The sequence below is a fragment of the Osmia bicornis genome, chromosome 15 (genome assembly GCF_907164935.1).
Source record: "Osmia bicornis bicornis chromosome 15, iOsmBic2.1, whole genome shotgun sequence".
NCBI lineage: Eukaryota > Metazoa > Arthropoda > Insecta > Hymenoptera > Megachilidae > Osmia > Osmia bicornis.
The window spans coordinates 8,383,441-8,405,321 of record NC_060230.1 but is presented as its reverse complement, the minus strand read 5'-3'; the positions used below and the strand labels follow the sequence as shown (position 1 = coordinate 8,405,321).

Here is a 21,881-nt window from a genome sequence, read left to right as displayed (position 1 = left end):
AGAAATTTCGATTATAGAATAAATTGAGAAAAAGATTCATTCTATAATTTCAACTTATCTCTTCGCAAGCAGTCAATCTTGTCTAGAATTTTGCCGCACCCAGTACTTGCTGTGCTATCACTAATTAACTAGTTATCTAAAGACGTGTATTTTTTTTTTTTTATTTTGTCTGGGAAAACGTAGAGTGTCAACTTCTTTCTTTTTTATTCAATAACTTTCCATTACCTCTGCTCAACTAATAGAAAATTTGGAAATTTAGAAAATTAGAAATATAGAAATTTAGTAAGAGGGAAATTGAGAAATTTGGAAACTTTAAATCTAGAAATGTAGGATTTGAGTCGAGATTATTGGAAAGTACTCTTTTCTCTACCTCTAATTAAAACATCCCTGTGACAAATCTCTCGGGTTTGTGTTAGGGGTGTACGGGTACTCGAAATCACGAGCTTCTTACAACCCGAATCACCCCTAATTGGACACCATGCCGGGAATATTCATATTTACTCGATACCTATCGATGGTATCAATATTTGCTTTGCCGTGTTCTCGACGAACAAGTGCAAACGATAGTGCGCACATTGATAACGATAAAAAGACATTTTCATCATTGTCGCGTGCAGTAAAACAAAGATCAAGCGAGTGACCATGGAGACAATGAGAGAAAGATAGACAGAAACAGAGAGATCTGTAATTCAGAAAAAAAATGTACGGCACCGAAATTTCAGTAGACACTCTGACGATTAAGTGTGTAAAAACAATCATGTGTGGCGTGCTGGAATGGCCAAATTTCGTTCAAGTTATTGAAATTTAAACAATAAAAGAAAAGATATGAATATTTACTGAAAAAATTAAATGAATAAAAAATTTATTGCATTTCTTAGGAATATACCTTGAATATTTTCTAAAGAAGATAAACTCTAATAAATTACTATGGATAAAGAAATAGAAATAATTTAAGTTTGATTTCAGTATCTTTTATAATTTAAAAAATAATAATAACAATTAACTGATTGAATTTGGCCACCCTTAAAGTGCCTCGTGTGTCGTGTATCTATTGTTTGTCTGCGATTGGGTAATTGAATAAGTGCATGGTAGTTCTAGGGTAAAATTGGTTTCTCTGGTGGGTAGTTTTGAGACCCACCTTCGGTTGACAAGATTGTCTCTGTAAGGATCGCGGGGCTGCCGTTTCATTATGTCCGACTCCGGTGCCTCGTAAGCTAGCGAGATGGCCGGCACCTGCCATCCACCATTGATTAGAAAATATGTGTGCCAAGCACCCCGTACACCGTTACAAGTATATAATAATAGTAATAATAATAATAATAATAATAATAACAATAATAATAATAACAATAATAATAATAATAATAATAATAATAATATAGAAATACACGTAGCCATATTTACATATATTTACAAAATCAGTATTTGTACAGAAGTAAACAGCGAAAGAGACGAAGAATAATGACCGATCAATTTTTCTATTATTTTTAAATCCCTCTTCCTTTCTTTGTTTTTAAATATTTTATTGAAAAATATACTTTCACCGAATTCGAAGCTGATTGAAAGGAAGATCCTGAAATTTGTCAACACTTTGAATGCCATGGGGGGGCAAAAATGGAATACATCAAAAGAAAGAAAAATAGAAAGTATTAATAGTAGATAGAATAGCAAGTGAAAAATTGAAATTACTGTATTCTAAATAGTTGTAACCGAGGCATGGCATTTAATGTGTCAAAGCATCAATCGCTTTTCATTATTCATTGATCAAAAGTGAATGTTCGATGAAACTTGTTTATCTATGATTTAACCCTTTCGTTATGGCAGAACAGCAGATAGTAAATTTGCAATACCCATGTGAGATTTCAGGCGTCAACAGTATCGAAAGGGTTAATGCCAATAATAATGAAAGGGTTAAATAAGAATTAATCATCGAGCACTATTTCAGAATTCCTCGCCCTTTCCTGCACTCTGTACACGATGCAAGCTTCATTTCTGTTAGTATCTTTAAACCATTAACACCCAGAACTGCAAATCTTAATCACTTTTTTTATTTTTATATTAATATTCTTTTTTAATAATAAAAAATAAAGCTCTGGGAATTAATGGGTTAATCTTGTTCCCTCCTCCACAGAAAGAATTTGTTTAATTCTTCTAATCACTTTGGAAAATTTCTGTAAATTATTCTGTTTTCATTAATAAAAAATTCTTGAAATATTTTTTGCAAACTCTGTCTGCCGCAGGAGGGAACACGACAGAGAACCTTTATTCCTCCCTTGTTACACCATATCCACATGTACCCATGAAAATTCCCCGCAACAGCGACAGACACGTTTTAATTCGCACGCTGTTATCGTGAAATTCAAAGGGAAAACAGAAAAAGAAAAAAAAAAAAGAGAGAACGTCTCGCTCAGTCGTTCACAGCGGCCGTTAGAAAGGTTGCCAGTCGCAGAAGTGGTAGAAGGCAGCGGCGGTAGGCAGCGCATTACAGAATAAAATGTGACAGGACTGTAAAGTATTAAAAAAGGGGAAACCAAAAGAACTGCAAAGAGGAATTCATGACACGCCTAGAAATGACAAAAAAAAGAAGAGAAATGTAAGAAAGGTGCCATATTATCGTATCGTTGCTTGCTTGCTCATTCTTTTCCTTTCTCCACACTATTTCTGTTTCATTAGCATTTTTTTTTTTCTTTTCATTCCCTTGTTACGCAATGGTGGTTAATTACAGAGCGGTCCCTAGCATCAGACAAAAAGGGCACTGATACCCCTGGCCCCAAGTTTAAATATTTTTCAAAATTATTCTATGAAATTAATTAAATTTTAAATAAACTGCTGAATTTTTACTATAAAATACTAGCCCTAGGAACCAGCTCTAGTTAATTATAACCATATTGATGGCGATGAAGAAGAAAGAAATTAAACCATTAAGTATAATAACAGTAGCAGCAGCAGCTGTGATAGTAGAATTATAAAGAACAGTATACGAAGAAAGTAAAAATAATCTCTTTGTCGCTAGTCCAGTAATTAAAACGCTGGTGTGTGTAACAATTTTTTTTTTTCAATGAAAAAATAGTGAGAGAGGATGTTTGAAAAAAGATACTACGAATATCCGATGAGAGGATAGGTAAGGATCGATACGACGATGAGAGTTACTAATTATACTGATGAAACTAGGCCAGTGATTAATAATAACGATGATAATGATGAGACTGATGGTGGGTGGTAATTAGCATGGGGATGAATGATAAATATATAGACGACAATATTGATCTATGTAAACGACATGTATAAAAGTTAAATTGAAATTGAACTAATTATCCTTCAAAGTGAGTGTCATTGATCGACGTTTTATTAATTGAAACTAATTAATCCTTGATTTTCGTGGAAGTCGTATCGAATTTTCACAAAATCTCAAATTTTAATATTACACTTAATAAAACACTAGTAATATTAAATATTAATGAAATTCGTTCAAAAACACTCGCCACAATGACTCGAAATAAAATAAAAAACGTTTCGAAAATCGCTCGATGCATAACTGTAATATTGAAGCTACTCTCAATATATTTAAACTACAATAACAACAACGTCAATAATAAATTGAAATTGTACTCTGCATCGATCTAAGCGAGATTCGAATAGTTGGCGTGTTAACTCGTGTAAAATTGTCCTTTCCTTAATTATTTTTTAACCATGATGCCGAGAGGAGAGACTGTTTCATCGTCCAAGAATAATAAGAGATCCTTAGAACCGGAAACAATGGTAAAAAAGATCCTCGATTACTCGGTGTGTCACCTGTGCAACTTCCGGGCAGAACCAAAAGGCAGTGCGGTGAAGAAACGAGATTTAAAAAAAAAGAGAGGGGGCAGGGGGTTGAAAAGTGGAGGACTATCCGCTAGCAGGAGCGTAAAAAAGAGAAAGAGATACGTTTGTTGGTACTCAACTTCCTGTTTGTTGTTTCCCCATTGAGCCAACATGGCGGACGATCGATCGACGATTAAGAGACGATTTCTTTCTTTTGAGGAGTAAAAAATAAGGCGGGAAGAGAAATTCAGAGAATAAAAGCTGATAGATAGAAAGGAAAAAGTGAATAGAGATAGAAAGATAGAGAGGTGAAAGATTTGAAAGAGATCGGCTTACCTTTGACGTAAACGAAACACTAATTACAAGCGAGGATCATCGTCACGAAAGCGAACGCTTCATTGGCAATTGCTCATTTTATTTTGTAATTAGAGGAACAGGGAAAACCTTCGAGAGAAAGAGAGATAGAAACTTTGGTGATTGCTCGTCCTACGATTCATTGAAACGTGTCACATTATAATTTATATTAAGGAAATAATGAAATTTTAATAGATTTCATGAATTTAATTACTGCAATGTGTATGAAATTTTTATTGGTTCAATTAATTTCAAATTCAAAACTTACTATAAAACCGTTATTTTATTAACGAGTAAGGAACTAGATTGAAAATTTCAATTTAATAATTAACCGACCATATACTTGATAATTTGAATTTTAATATAATTTATTATCACAGTAGAAAGAACCATATGTAGTCAGCCATTGATTCCAAGCTTGCAGAATTATCCTCCTATCCTCATCGTTTCTTCGTTATTTGACCAAATAAAATTTATACAATTTTTTACAAAGTTTCTTCCGATAAAAGCCAGTCTCTGAATCGTGGACGAGCGAGGATCACCGATCAAGATCACGATCCAGCTTAGAGCGAGTGCAAATCGGGCTGTCGAGCGAAGACACCGTTAAATATATGTATAAAAAAGATTCTGAACAGAGAAGCTCAAAAGGAAGAAATAAATAAAATTAGAGTATGTAAAAATGATACCCAATCACCAGATGCCCCGAGGTGTTAACACCGGCGTGCACAGCCCATTCCGTTACCTTATACATTTGTTAGTACAGTCGTCCGGGAAACCGGAAGCCATCGAAAACAAATTAAACCCAGGCCTTTGGCGTACGATCGAACCGGTCGAAAGCAACAAAACCGAGGAAAATTATATATATATAAAAAAAAAAAAAAATAACAATAAAACAGACAGACGAAGATTTCGTTTGTTTGCGACTTTTTCTGGTACGAAAGCACACGTGCGACAGAAGAATTTCCGTATCACAGAGGGGGGATCGATGGACACGATTCGGTATTCAAATGCAAAACAACCATCGTTGGAATAAAAAATGTATTCAAGCAGGGGGGAAGGTTTTCGCTGGTAAGATTCTTCACCACCAATACGAACAAACAAACACGTACGACGACATGAAACAACAAAACCGGTTAATAAACAAACCGTCGAAACGGACAATTAGCACGGACGAGTTAGGCTAGGGATTAATTTGCACACGAATCGTCGAGTCACCTTTATAACGTTCGGGTGTTCCTCGTTCAAGAAAGAGAATAAGAAAAATAGAAAGACAGATCGGAGTCACGTGAATCTGTTTCTTTTTTTTCCGAATTTTTCATTATAGTATTTTAGTGTTATCGAAAACGAGTACTATAAGTCATACGAGAGACAGAATGAACTAGCTACTATACAATATTAACCAATAGGAAGTGTAAGTAAGAAGTGTGTAACGACCAATATAGACAGGTAATAAAAGAAGAGAGCGATCGAGCGACCGTTTTAATTTCATTCTCCAAGTCAATTATTGTATCAATATTAATATAATTACTTAAGAAATTTTTCAATCCAACTATCAATGCTTTGAGAATGAAAAAGAAATCGTGTCACCGATTACTCTTTCTGACCAATATAAAAATATAATTATCAATCGGTGTAGATATAGTTTTCTTTGTCAAGGCTCAGTTTATGTTGTTGATGTGTTACCTTTCGTTAACTAGCTTGTCAGTGAACGGGTTTCGTGGATGTCGCTTCATAATATCGCTCTCTGCCTCCTCGTAGGCAAGTGAGATGGCTGGCACCTGATGTCACATTATCAACAGGCTCTCAGTAACAACGCCAACACATAATTAAAATCGTGAGTATCGTTCGTGGTGATTGCGTGATAAACGATGCTGACCGCTTTTACGTCCAGAAATTTTCTATTAAAATTGGTAGAGCAAGTAGTGAAACATACTAGCCCTAGCTCTATAGAGATGGGAGAAGGCTAGAGTAAAATTACTATACCCCATTCTACCGATTTAACTCTAGATTACAATTTTTATTACAGTAAGCAATAAGGTGCACTAAGGGTAACAGGAAAATCTTGCTCACTATAGTAATTCTACAGGTAGCCTCTTCCCATCATCTTAATGTACCAGGGTTAATATGCTTCCCCATACTCACTGTACCAAGTCATATTTGACAAGAAGGAAACGTATTGCGACCGGTGAGCATCGTGCGATGAGAACGTAGAAAGGTAAGCAAACAAATCAACTGAGAAAACTAAATCGTGTGGATCGATAAGGCGGAAGGCGTCAAAGGATTGTCGAGGGGATGATACTAAGGGTGTGCCTTCGTTGGGATCTCCTGGGTCATCTGAGACTGGCTTCTTAGCTGGAAAAACTCTGTATAATATTCAGTGTCACGAGTGTCCTGACTCTATAGACACTTCTTCATTAAACGATCCATTTATCTACTTTGATTACGACACAGAGTGGCAAGAATCAAGATACTCGTGCATTGAAAAATTCATAACGTTTAGATTAATCTGGCTTCCAGAGGTGACCTAAGTAAAATACATATTTCAGATACATAAGTGGATCAGCAACTCTAGCTTCCAATCAGGGGTACTTCCTATTAAGTGATCTGGCGATACTGGAGCTATCTAGCCTAGGCAAACTGCGGACTACAGAAATCTGTCGACAAAAAGAACCTTTCGTTGACGAGGTTGTCCCTGCTGGGATCGCGAGGCTGCCTTTTCATGATGTCCGATTCGGCGTGCTCGTACGCCAGAGATATGGCAGGCACCTGATAAACCATCACATATTTCATCCTTAAATATCCAACCAGCCTATAAAGATCAACTCGGCGAAGGTGACACAAGAAGGTACAACGTATTAAACATCGCTGAAAAACTTTGATTACAGAAGAAGAATCTCAACGACTCCTCAAGATGTCCTGTTCAAGATAGTTTGAGGATTTCCTTGAAGATTCGTTGGATTCTGTGGCTTCTCTTCGTGTTTCCCTCGTTTCCAAGTGGAAACGAGTGAAGGATAGACGACGGTATGTTACTCACCATGTCAGTTCCCAAGTCGATGCAGAGAATAGTGACGGTACCGAGTGGCAGAGGTATATCGCAAAGGATAAACGCCAGGAAGGGTGAGATCTCGGGGATGTTCGAGGTCAGGGTGTAAGCGATTGACTTCTTCAGGTTGTCGAAGATCAGACGACCCTCTTCGACACCGGTCACGATCGAGGCGAAGTTGTCGTCGAGCAGGATCATGTCGGCTGCTTGTTTCGACACGTCCGAACCAGCGATACCCATGGCTACACCGATGTCGGCCTTCTTCAGCGCGGGCGAATCGTTCACACCATCACCTGGAATGTTTGTTCAATCTCTTAACAATATATTCCCCGTGTCTCCTAATCTACTGTTTAGCGTCTATTTGTCTATCGTCAATCCTGGCTCTGGGTACTTTGGGGGGAAACGATTCTACTGAACTACAATAAGCAGAGGATAGTAGAAGAATATAACGTATGATTGAACATACCGTCTCTTGTTATAGTGCACGAGTACCATGCTAATTAAATGAATCTGTGAAGTGAGTTTTACATAAACTTGAAGATTCCTGTGTTTGCATTTAAACATGTACAAATTGGTGCCTTCTGAAATGGAGTTTATATCAATCTAATAAGAGGATTGTAGGTCAGATGATGGATCGGTACTTATAAATAAAATCTTGTTTGCTTAATTAACGCTGCAGGTGTTCTCATAACAAATAAAGTTCTTATTTGCATGTCTGTTGAAACCCTAGACAAGTGTAGCATGGATATAAAGCTATATAATGAACGTTTTCAGGAGATTACCATTATTCTGACAAGAATTTCAACCTTCGTATGATAATTATAAAGGTTCCAAGTGTTTTTAAGAAGACAAACAACGTACCAGTTACGGCGACGATAGCACCCATTCGTTGACAGCCTTCGACGATGATGAGCTTCTGCTGTGGCGAGGTACGGGCGAACACAATTTCGGTGTGGTACCTGAGAATCTCGTCCAGTTGGTCGGAATTCAGTTCCCTGAGTTCAGTTCCGTGAATCACGGCGGCCTTGGCCTCGCGGGGATTCACTTCGGACACTGGGATGTTCAACCGTTGAGCAATGTCCTCGATAGTCTCGTTACCTGAACAGAAAGAAACACGAAGCAATTTAGGATAAGTTCATGTCCAACTGAAGATACGATCGAATAAGGATTATTTAGAAATGAAGCTAACCTTCAGAGATGATGCCGACGGATTTGGCAATGGCTTTGGCAGTGATCGGGTGATCGCCGGTAACCATGATCACCTTGATACCGGCTGAACGGCATTTGGCGACCGCGTCGGGTACCGCAGCCCTGGGCGGGTCGATCATAGACATGAGGCCCACGAAACGGAGTGCTTCGAGCGGGAAGTTGGGATCGTCGCAGTTGAACTTGTAGCCGATCGGGAACTTATCGGACGGCAGCGTGAAGTCACAGAAGCCGAGTACACGTTCGCCAAGACCGCCTAGCTCGAGGTAAGCATTGTTGAAGGCTTCCTTCATCTCCTCGTCCAGAACTTTCTCCTTTCCACCGATGAATATGGTGGAGCATCGGTCGAGAATTCTCTCCGGGGCACCCTTCATTACAAGCAGGTGTCTGGGGTCATCTGGATTGTCGGACTCGTGGATGGACACCTGGTATTTGTTGGTAGAGTTGAACGGAATCTCGCAGACCTTCTTGTTGCGTTTCCTGATACCCATCACGTCTCCTAACGCCAGTTCCATGCACTTCAACAGAGCAGCCTCGGACGCGTCACCGTTCACCTGTCTCTGTAGGATCGGTTGTTTCTCTTGGCCAGGTTTGAACTCGGCACGATTACAGAGTGTAGCAATCTTGGCCAACGCTTTGAAGCCGGGGCTGGTACGGTCGTATTGTAATCCAGACTGATCCTCCGTTGTGTCAGCCTCGATGATCTGGTTGTCGAACCACATATGGGCAACGGTCATCCGGTTCTGCGTCAGTGTGCCAGTTTTGTCCGAGCAAATGGTCGACGTGGATCCTAAAGTTTCGACAGCCTCGAGATTCTTAACCAGACAATTCTTCGAGGCCATTCGTTTCGCGGTCAGGGTCAGGCACACGGTCACGGTAGCGAGCAAACCTTCCGGTACGTTGGCGACGATGATACCGATGAGGAAGATAACCGCATCAAGCCAATGGTAACCGAGAATGAACGCTATCAAGAAGAAGGTTATACCGAGGAACACTGCAACGCCGGTAATCAAATGGATAAAGTGGTGTATCTCCTTAGCGATCGGCGTTTCACCGGTGTCAAGGCCGGATGCCAGGCCAGCAATCCTTCCCATTACCGTCTGATCGCCACAGCAGATCACCACACCCTTCGCCGTGCCTTCAACGGCATTCGTCGAGAAGAAGGCGAGATTTTTCGTTTCTAACGGATTCTCGTTCGTGAACTCGGGGGACCTCGACTGTGGTTCGGATTCACCGGTCAACGATGAGTTGTCCACTTTGAATCCACGCGATTCGATGATCCTTATGTCCGCCGGTATACGATCGCCGAACTTCACCTCGACCACGTCGCCGAGTACCAATTCCTCCGCCCTCAATGTCAGTTTCTCGCCTTCTCTGATCACCGTCGCGAATTGCGGTACCATGTTCTTGAACGATTCCATGATTTTGCTTGATTTGCTCTCCTGGTAATACGAGAATATGCCCGTAACTATAACCACCGCCGCCAACACGATACCCAGGTACAAATTGTCGTCGTTCGGGTCCTCGCTGGTCGTCGCCTGGATCGAGTACGCGATGAAGCAAAGGATCGCACCGATCCATAACAGCAACGCGAAACCACCGAAAAGATTCTTGCAGAATTTCACCCATTCCGGTGTCTGTTTCGGTGGCGTTAACGAGTTTGGCCCATCCCTCTCCAGATTCTCCCTTGCCTTCGCATGACTGAGGCCCTGTAACGATATTTTTACACGTTAACATTTCACAGAAAAAGATATTTTTCAATGATCATTGTTTCGCAGGTCATTTTCTATAAATTAGCGATATACAGTGGTACCTCGGTATACGTATGCTATACGACTTCTGTCCGGTATACGACATACATTTTTTCTGTGAATTTTGCATCATTTTTAAATAATTATCTCAGAGGAAAAATTAAATTAATAATCAATTATATTCGGAGTTGATGTATTATTATTAACTGACTGATCGTACAAGTAAGGATATCGTATAACAAACTATAACCGCAAAACGGGAGGCAATAAAATTTATTTCATTTGGTTTGTTTTTAGAATCTATCATTAGGTGCCATTTATCTAGTGAATGTTTTTTATAAACTTCTAGGAAATCGTTTAAATGCTGTTTAAATTATTTTACAATCCTATTAATATAGGTATAATATCAATAGGAGTTTTTTTTACATGAGAACGGATTAATCATTTTTACATTTCTTCTTATGGGAAAGGTTGGTTTGGTACACGTCCTATTTGGTACAAGTCCAAACATCAGGAACGGATTAAGGTCGTATACCGAGGTACCACTGTACTTTCTTTTCTTTTATTTTATTCTATAACTGTCTTGTTACTTACGTTTTCGGGGTGCGTCTGAAATCTCTGATACAGTTCTTCGGGGGTGATTTTGTGGAAATCAATGTCCAACTCCTGCTTCAGGTCATCTAAATTGTCCGTCCTCCGCTTTGGGTTCTTCCGCCGCGACTGTTTGACAAAAAGCAAATTCCATCGCTTATTAGTCATACAATAATAAAATAAAATGTTAATGAGAATGAAAGAGTTAAGGATTTAGGTGATCATTACTTCATACAAATTACTCTTGTTCCCATCACCATTCTCCCCAATAATCATTTCCACATATTAGAAAAGCAGAGTTCCTTATTAATCCTTCATTTAATAAACGTAATAATTAAAATTAGAAATACCATCTGTTTGGACCATCAGACCACAGTTCAATATTAATCCAGCACCAGGAATAATTAATGTTAGTTGTTTGTGTTAGAAATTCACCAAATACTGTGCGGGTTAGTACGAAAGAAGAAGTAGAAATAGAAAATAATAGAAATATTCAGACGAATATTTATAAACAATGTTCTGAAAATTCTTCAGAAATATTGGTTTAGAAAATACGAAGAAAAAGATGAAGAAGAGAGAAGAAGAACCACCGACGAGGTAAGCCCAAAAAAGCTGTAAGAATGTAGCTTCCACAGAACCGGAAGTCCTAATTTTTCTATAATACCTTGTACATCCCATCGGCTGTTTTGTTGTCGTCGCGAATTTTCGGTAACGTGGCGACCCTGTACGAATCTGAACGGCCATGCTGTAAAAAAATGTATGACAAAAAAACATGAGATGACACGAGTTAAGAAAAAAAAATACAAAAATAAATCCACACGATACAAAATAAATAAATAAATAAATAAAAAGAGTTCGACGATTCGATGATGATTGATCCATTGTTCTATCGTACATTTTCTCGATATAATTATCGGCCATGAACATTTTCGCCGACCTCTCCGAAACACGTGGGCTGTGCGAATGGTACACGTGAGCTTACGGTACAGGCTGAAGCCTAATTTTCAAGAGCGACCTCGGATAACGACCACTTCCGGTGTCGGTTCAATGAAGCACAGTCGTTGAAATCGTTCAATGGTGTCCCGTGATCGATAGTAATCCTTCGACGAGAATATTTGGCACAATTAACCTTCGGACAGCGGACCATGGAGAAAGTCCCAGTTTAAAAAATTGTTAGTACCATTTCTTTTTTTTTAGAAGAAATTGACCCTACCACTAATTTTGAATGAAATTTAACATTAATTAGAACTTTAATAATATCATTTTCCTTAAGTAAAGAAAATTGTATAAAATTCAATTGGCAATTTCTATTCTCCACGGTTCGTATATTTAAATTCAGGGAAGCACCTCGACAATTGACAGCGTTTTGTCCAAATTGAAATGTACCGAGCCATTTTCAGTGAGGAGAATTTTCCTCACTGTCTCGTGGAACCGACGTAATCTCGTTTTCCTCGGCGTTTGAACGCATGCAAACGACGTACTAACAGCAACCAGCGAACGCTGCTGCCTCGAAGGGGTCGTTTCTATCCTTCAAGCCTTAGCGACTCGACACACAGGACGAGTCAAAAATTTACGAGGGTCGCAACCCTCTCGACTTCAACGAAATAGATATATGAACTCCCTTCATCGATCGCCACTGGATTATCTCGTGTTTTTTAGGGGGTTGGATGGACACCAAATCGTCAACACACATTCCATTTTCTACCTTAACCACCATAGTGGAAGTGGAGGTTCCAATTATTAAGGATAGAAACAAAATTAAATTACAATTCTGGCTCTCTCCATGGTCCGCCCTCCACAGAATTAATTTTATTTAGAATAAATTTTTATTTCTCTACCAAATTTATCAACCAAGGGATCCCTCGAAGGTTTGACACCCCCCAGAAATTTTAATCTGGCCTTGATTAATATATCCAGGGTCGGCTTTAGCGTGTCTGTCACCCTCGGCGAGATTGTTCTCTTAATTATTAAATTATGTCACGAGAGGTGACACATCACGATCAATGTATATTTTATTAGGTACTCTCAGTTTCTTACAGTAGCAAGACTGATCATATAAATCGTCCCGTATTGATTAGAGTTCTGCACGTGTGCGCGCGCGATGCGATAATTGTCAGTGGTCGCAGGAGAAGATTTTGCTAGCCGCAGTGCAGTAAATTGTCTCGACCTCTCGTCGACACGGAACGGTGATTGCAATCCCGAACGTGTCGCGGAAATAAGTGAAATAGATTGGCGCGTACCCAGTGGTTCTCGACGTCGAAGAAAAGACATTTTTTCGCGCCAATTTTTCGATCTATTCCAATTCAACCCACGATACGACCTTCTACCTATACTGCAAGATAATCAAATAAAATCTTTTCAATGCCCACCTTTTTTTCTTAACAATGAGTACTTTATCACAGAATAATGTTTATGAAAATTATCGACTGAAAAAACTGATGTTGGATGATCCGGGGGGGATCGTCGCGACAAATGTCTCTCTATTGATCTACATGATACAGACACAAAGGTAAGTACACGCGGCTCTGTTCGTCAACGATTTTAACGAGCATTGTATGTCAACGGCAGCTCTTGTTCCGTCCAAATAAATTGCTTCAGATAGCCGCGCGCGCTGTGTCATGCCCTCCCGATGCGCCGCGTATGACCGATATTTTAATGGATGCCTTTTGTGCTGATTTTTTAACCGATCTCGTTATTTGCCTCTGATCTTGAAACACAGGAATAGTTGAATTCAATCGAATAATCAAATTGTCGTTAGAAATTCATCCATTACCCCATAGCAATCAGGTACATAGACGTTTTATTTTATCTGATCTTCCGCTACCATGTAACTGTAATTGACCGGTTAATGGAAAACGATTACACGCTCGATTCTATCAGATACGTTCAGTCAAACTTGACTCACCGTGTGATGGCAACCGAATCCTACCGATAAATCCTCGTTTTTATCTGATCGATTGCTCACCGTTTGATAGTACACTCGCGATCAAATTAGGTTTCCTCATTCCCATGGCCATATAGGGAAAGCAAGAATCCTCGAAATTGTTATTTTAATGATAATAATATTTAAAGTAATTTAGAGAGAAAATAATATAATTTTTAATTATTAAATGTTATAAAACTGAAATTTTTCTGTGTAAAAATTTACTCGCACGTGATAAGGCGAAACTTTGAACTCTCCTCAGGAATGGGGAAGGACGAGAACTCGGGATATGAGCAATTTTTCCTTGGTAAGCCTGATTTGATCGCGAGTGTACTTGCGTTGTTCTGCGAGGTGCGTACGTAACGAAATTGCATAATCGTCGCGCTTCCTCAATGACCAGAGGCCACACTGTGACGATCAACGAGAGATAATAATGTCGCGGAATTGTCGCGTTTAGTGCGAGCGTGTTCGCGCGTGCACATTCCTCGCTCTTAACTGAATTAACCCCTCAAACATTGGCACATCAATTTTTCCGTCCTACAGAAATTTTCTTCAAAATTCAAGTATCGATCATAATCTAGAAAATGATGGTTATAAATATTTTGAAAGTTCAATTATTTTCAAGAGGAGATACAGTTTGATCGGTCAACTTCTTTCATTTTTATCTAATCGTGAACCGATTCCGACAAACGCGTCAATTAATTGACACACGTTGGATCTTAATCAATGATCCATATTGGTATATTGAATTATCATAAATTATTCAGCGAGTTTAAAGCAGCCAGATTTAATTTGGGAATATTTACCCCTTTTGCAACCCTTCATAAGAGCAAAAGAAATTTCATTACATGTCAATTATCATAAATTTAATTACAATACTGAATTGTGGTTCTTTTTTCTAACGATAGGGTTTGATACCGGAATTCTTTAGAATTTTAATAATTTTTCAAATCTCCAGAAAGCTTGAAATATTTCTATTCCAACATCTGCCCCGATAAATCTTCGTTCCAAGGAACATACCTCAAACGCCCGTAAATCACCCCGAACAACCCCTCGAGGAAATAAAAGAAAAAATTCCTCCACCCTCGAGTGCGATCCCAACAGTACCCGGTGAGATGGAAACAAATCCAACAAACCAGGACGAAAGCCCAAGAGTTACGCAACGAAAACAATGGTAGGTAAATCCGATCGCTACGACAATTGTATCCCTGGATAAATCCATCGTTTACAACAAGCGAGGAGAAACAGCTACGAACGGGGAACAGGATTACGCCTGTCCTCCAGGATACGTCGATCGATGAAGCTGCTGGTAACCATCGCAAACCGACAGGAACTGGGCGAGTCCTTTGCGATTCAGGCAAATCCTGATCGATCGACGAGCTCAGCTTCTCTGGATACACGACATCGCTTCTCTAAGTGACAACGTTTCTATTTCCACAAATTGATATCTCGTCATTTGTCCAGTATCTTCCGTAACGTGATAACAACGCTTGTTTTTGTCACTCATGATAGAGTGCTGTATCAGTTACGAGTGGATCAGAGTGAAAAGATAGAAGCGCTGAGAATTTTATGGGTGTGTTATGGAAAAATGGAGTCACTGATAATTTTGTAAAAATAATATGGAAAAATTGGGGCATTGAGAATTTTATAAGAAAATTGTGGAAAAATTGGGGCACTGAGAATTCCATAAGAAAATTGTAGAAAAATGGGGGGTACTGAGAATACCACAAGAAAATTGTGTAAACATGGGTGTTACCTAGAATCTCATAGAAAAATTGTGGAAAAATTGGGGCACTGAGAATTCCACAGTAAAATTGTAGAAAAATTGGGGCATTGAGAATTTTATAAGAAAATTGTGGAAAAATTGGGGCACTGAGAATTCCACAGTAAAATTGTAGAAAAATGGGGGGTACTGAGAATACCACAAGAAAATTGTGTAAACATGGGGGTTACCTAGAATTTCATAGAAAAATTGTGGAAAAATTGGGGCACTGAGAATTCCACAGTAAAATTGTAGAAAAATTGGGGCATTAAGAATTTTATAAGAAAATTGTGGAAAAATTAGGGCACTGAGAATTCCACAGTAAAATTGTAGAAAAATTGGGGCACTGAGAATTTTGTAAAAATAATAGGCAAAAATGGGGTACTGAGAATTTTCTAAGAATGCTGTGGAAAAATAGGGGGTCACTTAGAATCCCATAGAAAAATTGTGGAAAAATTGGGGCACTGAAAATTCCACAGGAAAATTGTGGAAAAATTGGAGCACTAAGAATTTTATAGGAATGCTGTGGAAAAATGGAGGGCACTTAGAATTCCATAGGAAAATTGTGGAAAAATGGTGGGCGCTAAAAATACTGTAGAAATACTTTGATAAAACAGTAGTACTCAAAATTTTCTAAATTAATTGCAGAGGAATAAAAGTATTATAAACCTGATGAGGTTCATATGTCTCTAATTCCAATACTATACGCTACTATCGGCTACTACTCAATAATGCTGTAGATAACGATGCATATTAACTGAATGCAAATACTCCTAACAAAGGTATACGTGTGAGCCGGACGCGGTGAACAGAGAGGCGCGCGTGAGTGCAGACCGGAAGTGGTTGTCGGGCAGGAAAACGTTACGATAAGACCGCGAGTTTCACTAACGAATCAACCGGCACACCATTCGTTTAATGACGAACGAAGGTTAGTCTTAAAGTTCAATGACTCATCTGACGTTATAAAATTAAAGACTAAAACCTACTCCCGTTTCAGGTGTAATCTGGAATTTACCGGAGGAAACAAAGAATCGTGGACAATCGCGATGGGGATCGTAATCGTCGAATTAAGGTCGAGGGTAACAGGGCTTTTTATCGAGAAGAAAGCGTATCTGGGGGATCGACTCTGTTGACCATAATTATTCATGAAAAACAGGGCAATTGCAATTAGCGCGATAAGATCATGAAACTCTGATGAGAATTGATCACGTTTAATTGTGACGTCTGGTAGAAAAAATTTCAATTTGTATCAATTAAGAGTAATGAGATACTTTATAATTAATTTAAGTCATTTTCTCTTCATGAACAGTATGACAGAATTATTATTTTTTATTTCAAATAATTTTTCTATTTTGAAACCAAATTGCAATTTCAGGATTAATTAATTAATTAATTTTGTACAAGTTCATGCATAATTTATAATTATCAAATATGAAATCAAAACGTACATCCACAACCCCCAAGGATCTTCAAATAAATCATTTTCATTTACTAAATCCAATCAGACATCAATTATGAAAACTGCAACCACTCAACTGAGTCCACAATTTAATTTCTCAATATCGTTGCATTCTCGTTAACGCGCGAAACAAGGGGTGAATTTTAACCCCTTCCAACCACAGCAGCCTAGTTTTCGAGGATGCTACAGACACAATCGAAAATTTCGTCCTAAAGCAGACGCGACAAACTGAGTTTAATCGAGTTGCATAACTAACCCCCTCCACCTTCATCAACGATCCACCCTTCACAGCTGCGTGAAAGGGGAGGGAAAGGGGGGTCGGAGAGGCGGATCCGGAAGAGTTTGAAGGGTTGCGACTGGTTAACTAGAAATTCTAACGAAGTCAGCCATGCTTAACCCAATTTGATCCTCATCGACGAGTTGACTACGTTTTCATGAACCGAAGGGTGAAGTTTTTTGGCAAAAATTGGGGTGTCGATAAGGGTGAAACCTTTACTTCATTGTTACAAACTTTCGGTGACAGGGAATTGGTTAAAAAGCTTGTTTTACGGGGTTAAAAGTTTGTTAATGAACCATTCTGGACTTTGTTAAATAACCTAATTAATACGGTCCATTCAAACTATATAAATTGAATTTGTACCTGTAAATCTGCGAGTTCTAAGGGTCGTTAACGAGCATCGTGCACTCGCGACCAAATCAGGTTTCCCGAGGAAATATGGGGATGTGCCGGGTTATCGTTCTTCTCTTTGGGCGGTCCCGAGAAGATTGACGATGCGTGGGTGGAGGCCCCATATAAGGGTGCCCCACGCAAATGGAACAGGCTGTACCTCTTAAACGGTTGAGAATAGAAGATGTTATAACTAAAAGTTAAATGCAACTAATTCTATGCACTTTTTTGCATCGGTGCATCAGAAAAATGCAACTGCACTCTTTTTAAAAATGAAGGCCCATATTTTTCACTGCACCAATCGATGCAGTTTCTTGTGCTCTACATAAAAGTACTAACATACTTATGCCCTAAACTTATTCGTTAGGAAGTTATCGAAGCTAAAGGTTCTCTGAATTATTTCGGTCTCTCGGCAAGTGTTCCGGAGTACCTACGTTATGTTCCATTACAATATTTGTAAACATGAAGCGGCTGCTAATACTAGTCATTGTAAGATTAAGACTTCTATCAGTAACTATTCATTGCCCGTGTACGATCGTTCGCCGATCCAGTAAACAATGGCATTTACAAATAGTGAAGCAGTTGATATGTTCATTTTGTTTAGCAAATGCAATCAAAATGGTACTAAGGCTGCAAGGCTGTATCGAGAGACATATCCCAATCCAATTCGAACAGCCCTCGCGTTCGTATTTTTACAAACTGAAGTCCAATTTACGCCTTCTACAAACCAAAACGAGACGTGTCGAAACCAATCGTTCAAGATTGTGTTCAATTTCGTCTGTGAGAAATTTGGCTAGAGGATGTGGAATTTCCAAATCCTCGGTTCAACGCATTCTGAGAACACAGAACTTTTATCCCTATCGGTTTTCCGTTGGGCAAACATTGTGATCTAGAGACGAAGACCGAAGAACGAACTGTTGCCGATATTTTTTACGGCGCATCCAGGAAAATGAGAATTTTGTATTTCAAATTCTTTGGACAGGCGAGACGACATTCACAAACAATGGGATGTTCAATCGACATAATGAACATACATGGTCTGTTGATAACCCACGCCTCAGGAGGAACACTAGCAATCAGATACGACACAGCGTAAATGTTTGGTGTGGAATTTTTGACAAATTGATTATCGGTCCACATTTTTTTAAATGTACTTAAACTTTCTGGAATCCGACCTGCCAGTTCTCTTACACGATGCAGAGATTCCTCTGAGTGATCGGCAAAGCATGAGGTACTTTCAACAAGACGGTGCTCCAGCACACAATTCACAGATAGTTGCCAGATATTTAAATAACATTTATGGAACGAAGTGGATTGGTACACGAGGGCCGATCTTGTGGCCACCGTGATCACCGGACCTTACACTCCTCGACTTCTTTTTATAGGGATCTCTAAACGATAGGGTGCATTCGCTAGGATCTTAGGGAGCTCCAACAACGCATTCAGCAAGAAAGATCCAAAATTACAGAAAGAAGCAACGTCAAGAAGCGGATGGAAAAGTGCTTGGACTGCAATGGAGGACCGTTCGAACACTTGTTGTAACGTAGGTACTCTGGAACCGTTGCGTTGCCGAGAGACAGAAATAATTTAGAAAATTTTTAGCTTCGATAACTTCCTAACGAATAAGTTTAGGGCATAAGTATGTTAGTACTAACTGCATCGATTGATGCAGTCAAACACATAGGTTTCCATTTTTAAAATAAGGGTTATTGCATTTTTCTGATGCCCCGGTGCATAAAAGTGCATAAAATTATGCACCGTCTGATACCATTTAACTTTTACTTATAACATCTTTTTCTATTTCCGACCGTTTTGGAGGTACACCCTGTTCCAGTTGCGTGGGACACCTCCACTTGGCGCGAAAACGTTTACGCGGTAAAATTTGAACTGAAATTGATGTATTATTCAAATTTCTTAGTTTTATACTAAATCTTATAACATGTAATAATTAAAAATGATATTATTTTGTTTCTAAATCACTTTTAATATTAATATCGTCAAAATTAAGACGCGGAAACCTGATTTTATCGCGAGTGTAGGAGGGTGATTAAAATTCATCTGGAATGTCAAAAATCGTCCGGAAATATGCAACCACAAAGTGAACCACGATACATAATAAACAGTTGGGAATAAAATTTGCATTTCCTGCGAACTAACGCCTCATAAATAAGAACAGCTTGCATTTACTGCTGAATGCTGTTATTTCTCCTGTAACAATTTATTCACTATGAGACAGTAGACCACGGAACAACGAGAATACATTAGACAGCGACGCTTGTGGCGTCCCACGTAAACCCTGAAGGGATTACAGTCGTCTAGAGGAGAATCGATCGGGCGAGTTCTCATTTGAAAGCACATCGAAAAATTACATTTCAGACTCCAAGTCTGAATCGAAGATTTCAATCGTTCAGGGACGAGCTATCAGCTATCTTCATTTCATTCCGTTTTGTTATTTATACTATTACTCTGATTTATATTATTCCTTTCCAACTACATTAACAAACAAAGAAATTTTCCAAAAATTCTGAGTATTTTATAAAATGCACCCCTTCAAGTTACAAGGACAGATAGAAAATAAGGTAACAGAGAAATTTCGCTGTTATACAAATGCATAGGTCGATGGGGGGTGTTACAACCACTCCATCGATGGTACGGTACCATTCTGATCCAGAAACCTACCCCCCGACTACCCCGCCTCATCCCGCGACGCGACGTTCCACTTTCCGTTTCTCCCTTTTTCACTGGCCATCGCGGGTCGATGAGGAGCGAGCCGTAGCTGGAGATGCGCATGCGACCTAAACCACCCCAACACCCACCGACCACTCATCACGGATCAATACCCAACCAGGCCACCTACTCCGGTGTGGCTAAGTCTACGTGTAGCTTCAACAACGCGGAGAAAACCGTGTGGCAGACATATGTGGAGGACACGCGCGGCTGAACGTCTTATAGGGCACCCTGCTGTTCGTGATGGGTGCCCGGCTACTCGACCCATGGGTGTACGATGCCAGGTTAGATCTAGGAAGGAACGACGGTCTGATTGCTTATGATGTAATCTCCATTCCATAGGGATACCGTTTCTGACACAATTGCCAAGATTGCTGCACCTCCTATGGAATGGGTAATATTTCCCAGCTGGGTTTGAAAGTGTTAAGGCATCATCTGGATAGTAGAGATTCGTTCGATTTGATACCCTAACAAGTTCCCTGTTTCCATAAAATCGTGAAGGGAAAAGGACATGCTATTGTGTCGGTGTGTCTTGAAGAAATCAAATGAAGGAATTTTGAAAGGGTTACACGGTTGGCAGAGTACCCCTCTTTCTCTGTATCCTACTCAACTGCACGATACTTTGCTTAACCTCTTGGTGAAACTCGGTTAACTGGAATTGATTTGATGTAGCGATTCCTTTTCTCTGATGACACGTGTGGATGATCGAGGGATTGTGTAGAGGGAGACGTATTTGACTGATCGAATTGCTGGACCTGGATTCGAGCCCCAACTACTCTGACCATTAAGCTACCCATAGGAACATTCTCCCCTAGCTCATAACGCCCAAATGGCTGCCACCAGCAGTTGAACTGTAGATATCCATGAAAAATAGGGAACTGAATCAGAATTATCCTTACTGGAGTGCTGACAGTGGGTTAATTTAAACTTTCTTCTTTTTTAGCATTTCTGTATATAACTTATTTTCTTTGATACTTGAGAACACGTATCAATAAGAAAGTGATTCTTCTCAATAGAGAACCATTCTCCTGTAACTCAAGTGCACTATTATGAAAGTGCTAATCGGATTATATAAGACGGCCTCCTCTCGTCTCATCTTTTCATAACCAACGAAGATTAATGGTTCGGGTAATTTGTTCACGCAATACTAGTATCATAAAGTTACACAAAGCTAACGAACACAGGATTTTCCATTTTCATCCTCGTTTCTCTCGAGTGCCATACTGTCTGCTAGGCACAGACTATGATCGATGCGTTGTTTCAACATTCTCTACAGAGATACTCAGTTAACCCTTTCTCGGTATAATTCGGCTCGCACACCCTTAATTTTTATACTTCAAGATGATTACTTTCGATGGAGAAAGCTCGTTTCTTTTTTCTTAACTTTCAGCTTCTTCAATAATACAAATTCCATTCTGACTTTTCCTTCCTCTTCTCGCCCCCTTAATGGATACCGTCTCATTTCTCCTCGTTCTCGTTCGTCGTTTTAACGACTTTCCTATTTTTCTCGCTGACGAGGGCTGCCAGAAGCACGGCCAACCAGGTCAGCGAGCACTCTCGTCCTCGTTCGCATGTGCTCTTCCTCGTGTCTGTACAC

General features: G+C 39.4%; 1 protein-coding gene across 8 annotated transcripts in view; it reads right to left on the bottom strand.

Annotated features, from left to right (window-relative positions):
- Nucleotides 1-21,881, bottom strand: part of LOC114876493 (sodium/potassium-transporting ATPase subunit alpha) — a 78,705-nt gene that overhangs the window by 3,870 nt on the left and 52,954 nt on the right. For 3 of the 8 annotated variants that reach the window (XM_029188004.2, XM_029188007.2, XM_029188008.2), the window contains exons 2-7: nucleotides 11,411-11,491; nucleotides 10,750-10,875; nucleotides 8,388-10,113; nucleotides 8,060-8,296; nucleotides 7,190-7,491; nucleotides 1,139-1,233 (exon numbers count right to left, since the gene is read on the bottom strand). In XM_029188004.2, the coding sequence (XP_029043837.1) occupies nucleotides 1,139-1,233; nucleotides 7,190-7,491; nucleotides 8,060-8,296; nucleotides 8,388-10,113; nucleotides 10,750-10,875; nucleotides 11,411-11,491 (2,567 nt within the window). Of the gene's footprint in view, nucleotides 1-1,138; nucleotides 1,234-5,838; nucleotides 5,934-6,826; nucleotides 6,922-7,189; nucleotides 7,492-8,059; nucleotides 8,297-8,387; nucleotides 10,114-10,749; nucleotides 10,876-11,410; nucleotides 11,492-21,881 lie in introns of all 8 variants that reach the window. The other 5 variants (XM_029188009.2, XM_029188010.2, XM_029188011.2 and 2 more) reach the window with 3 other exon arrangements.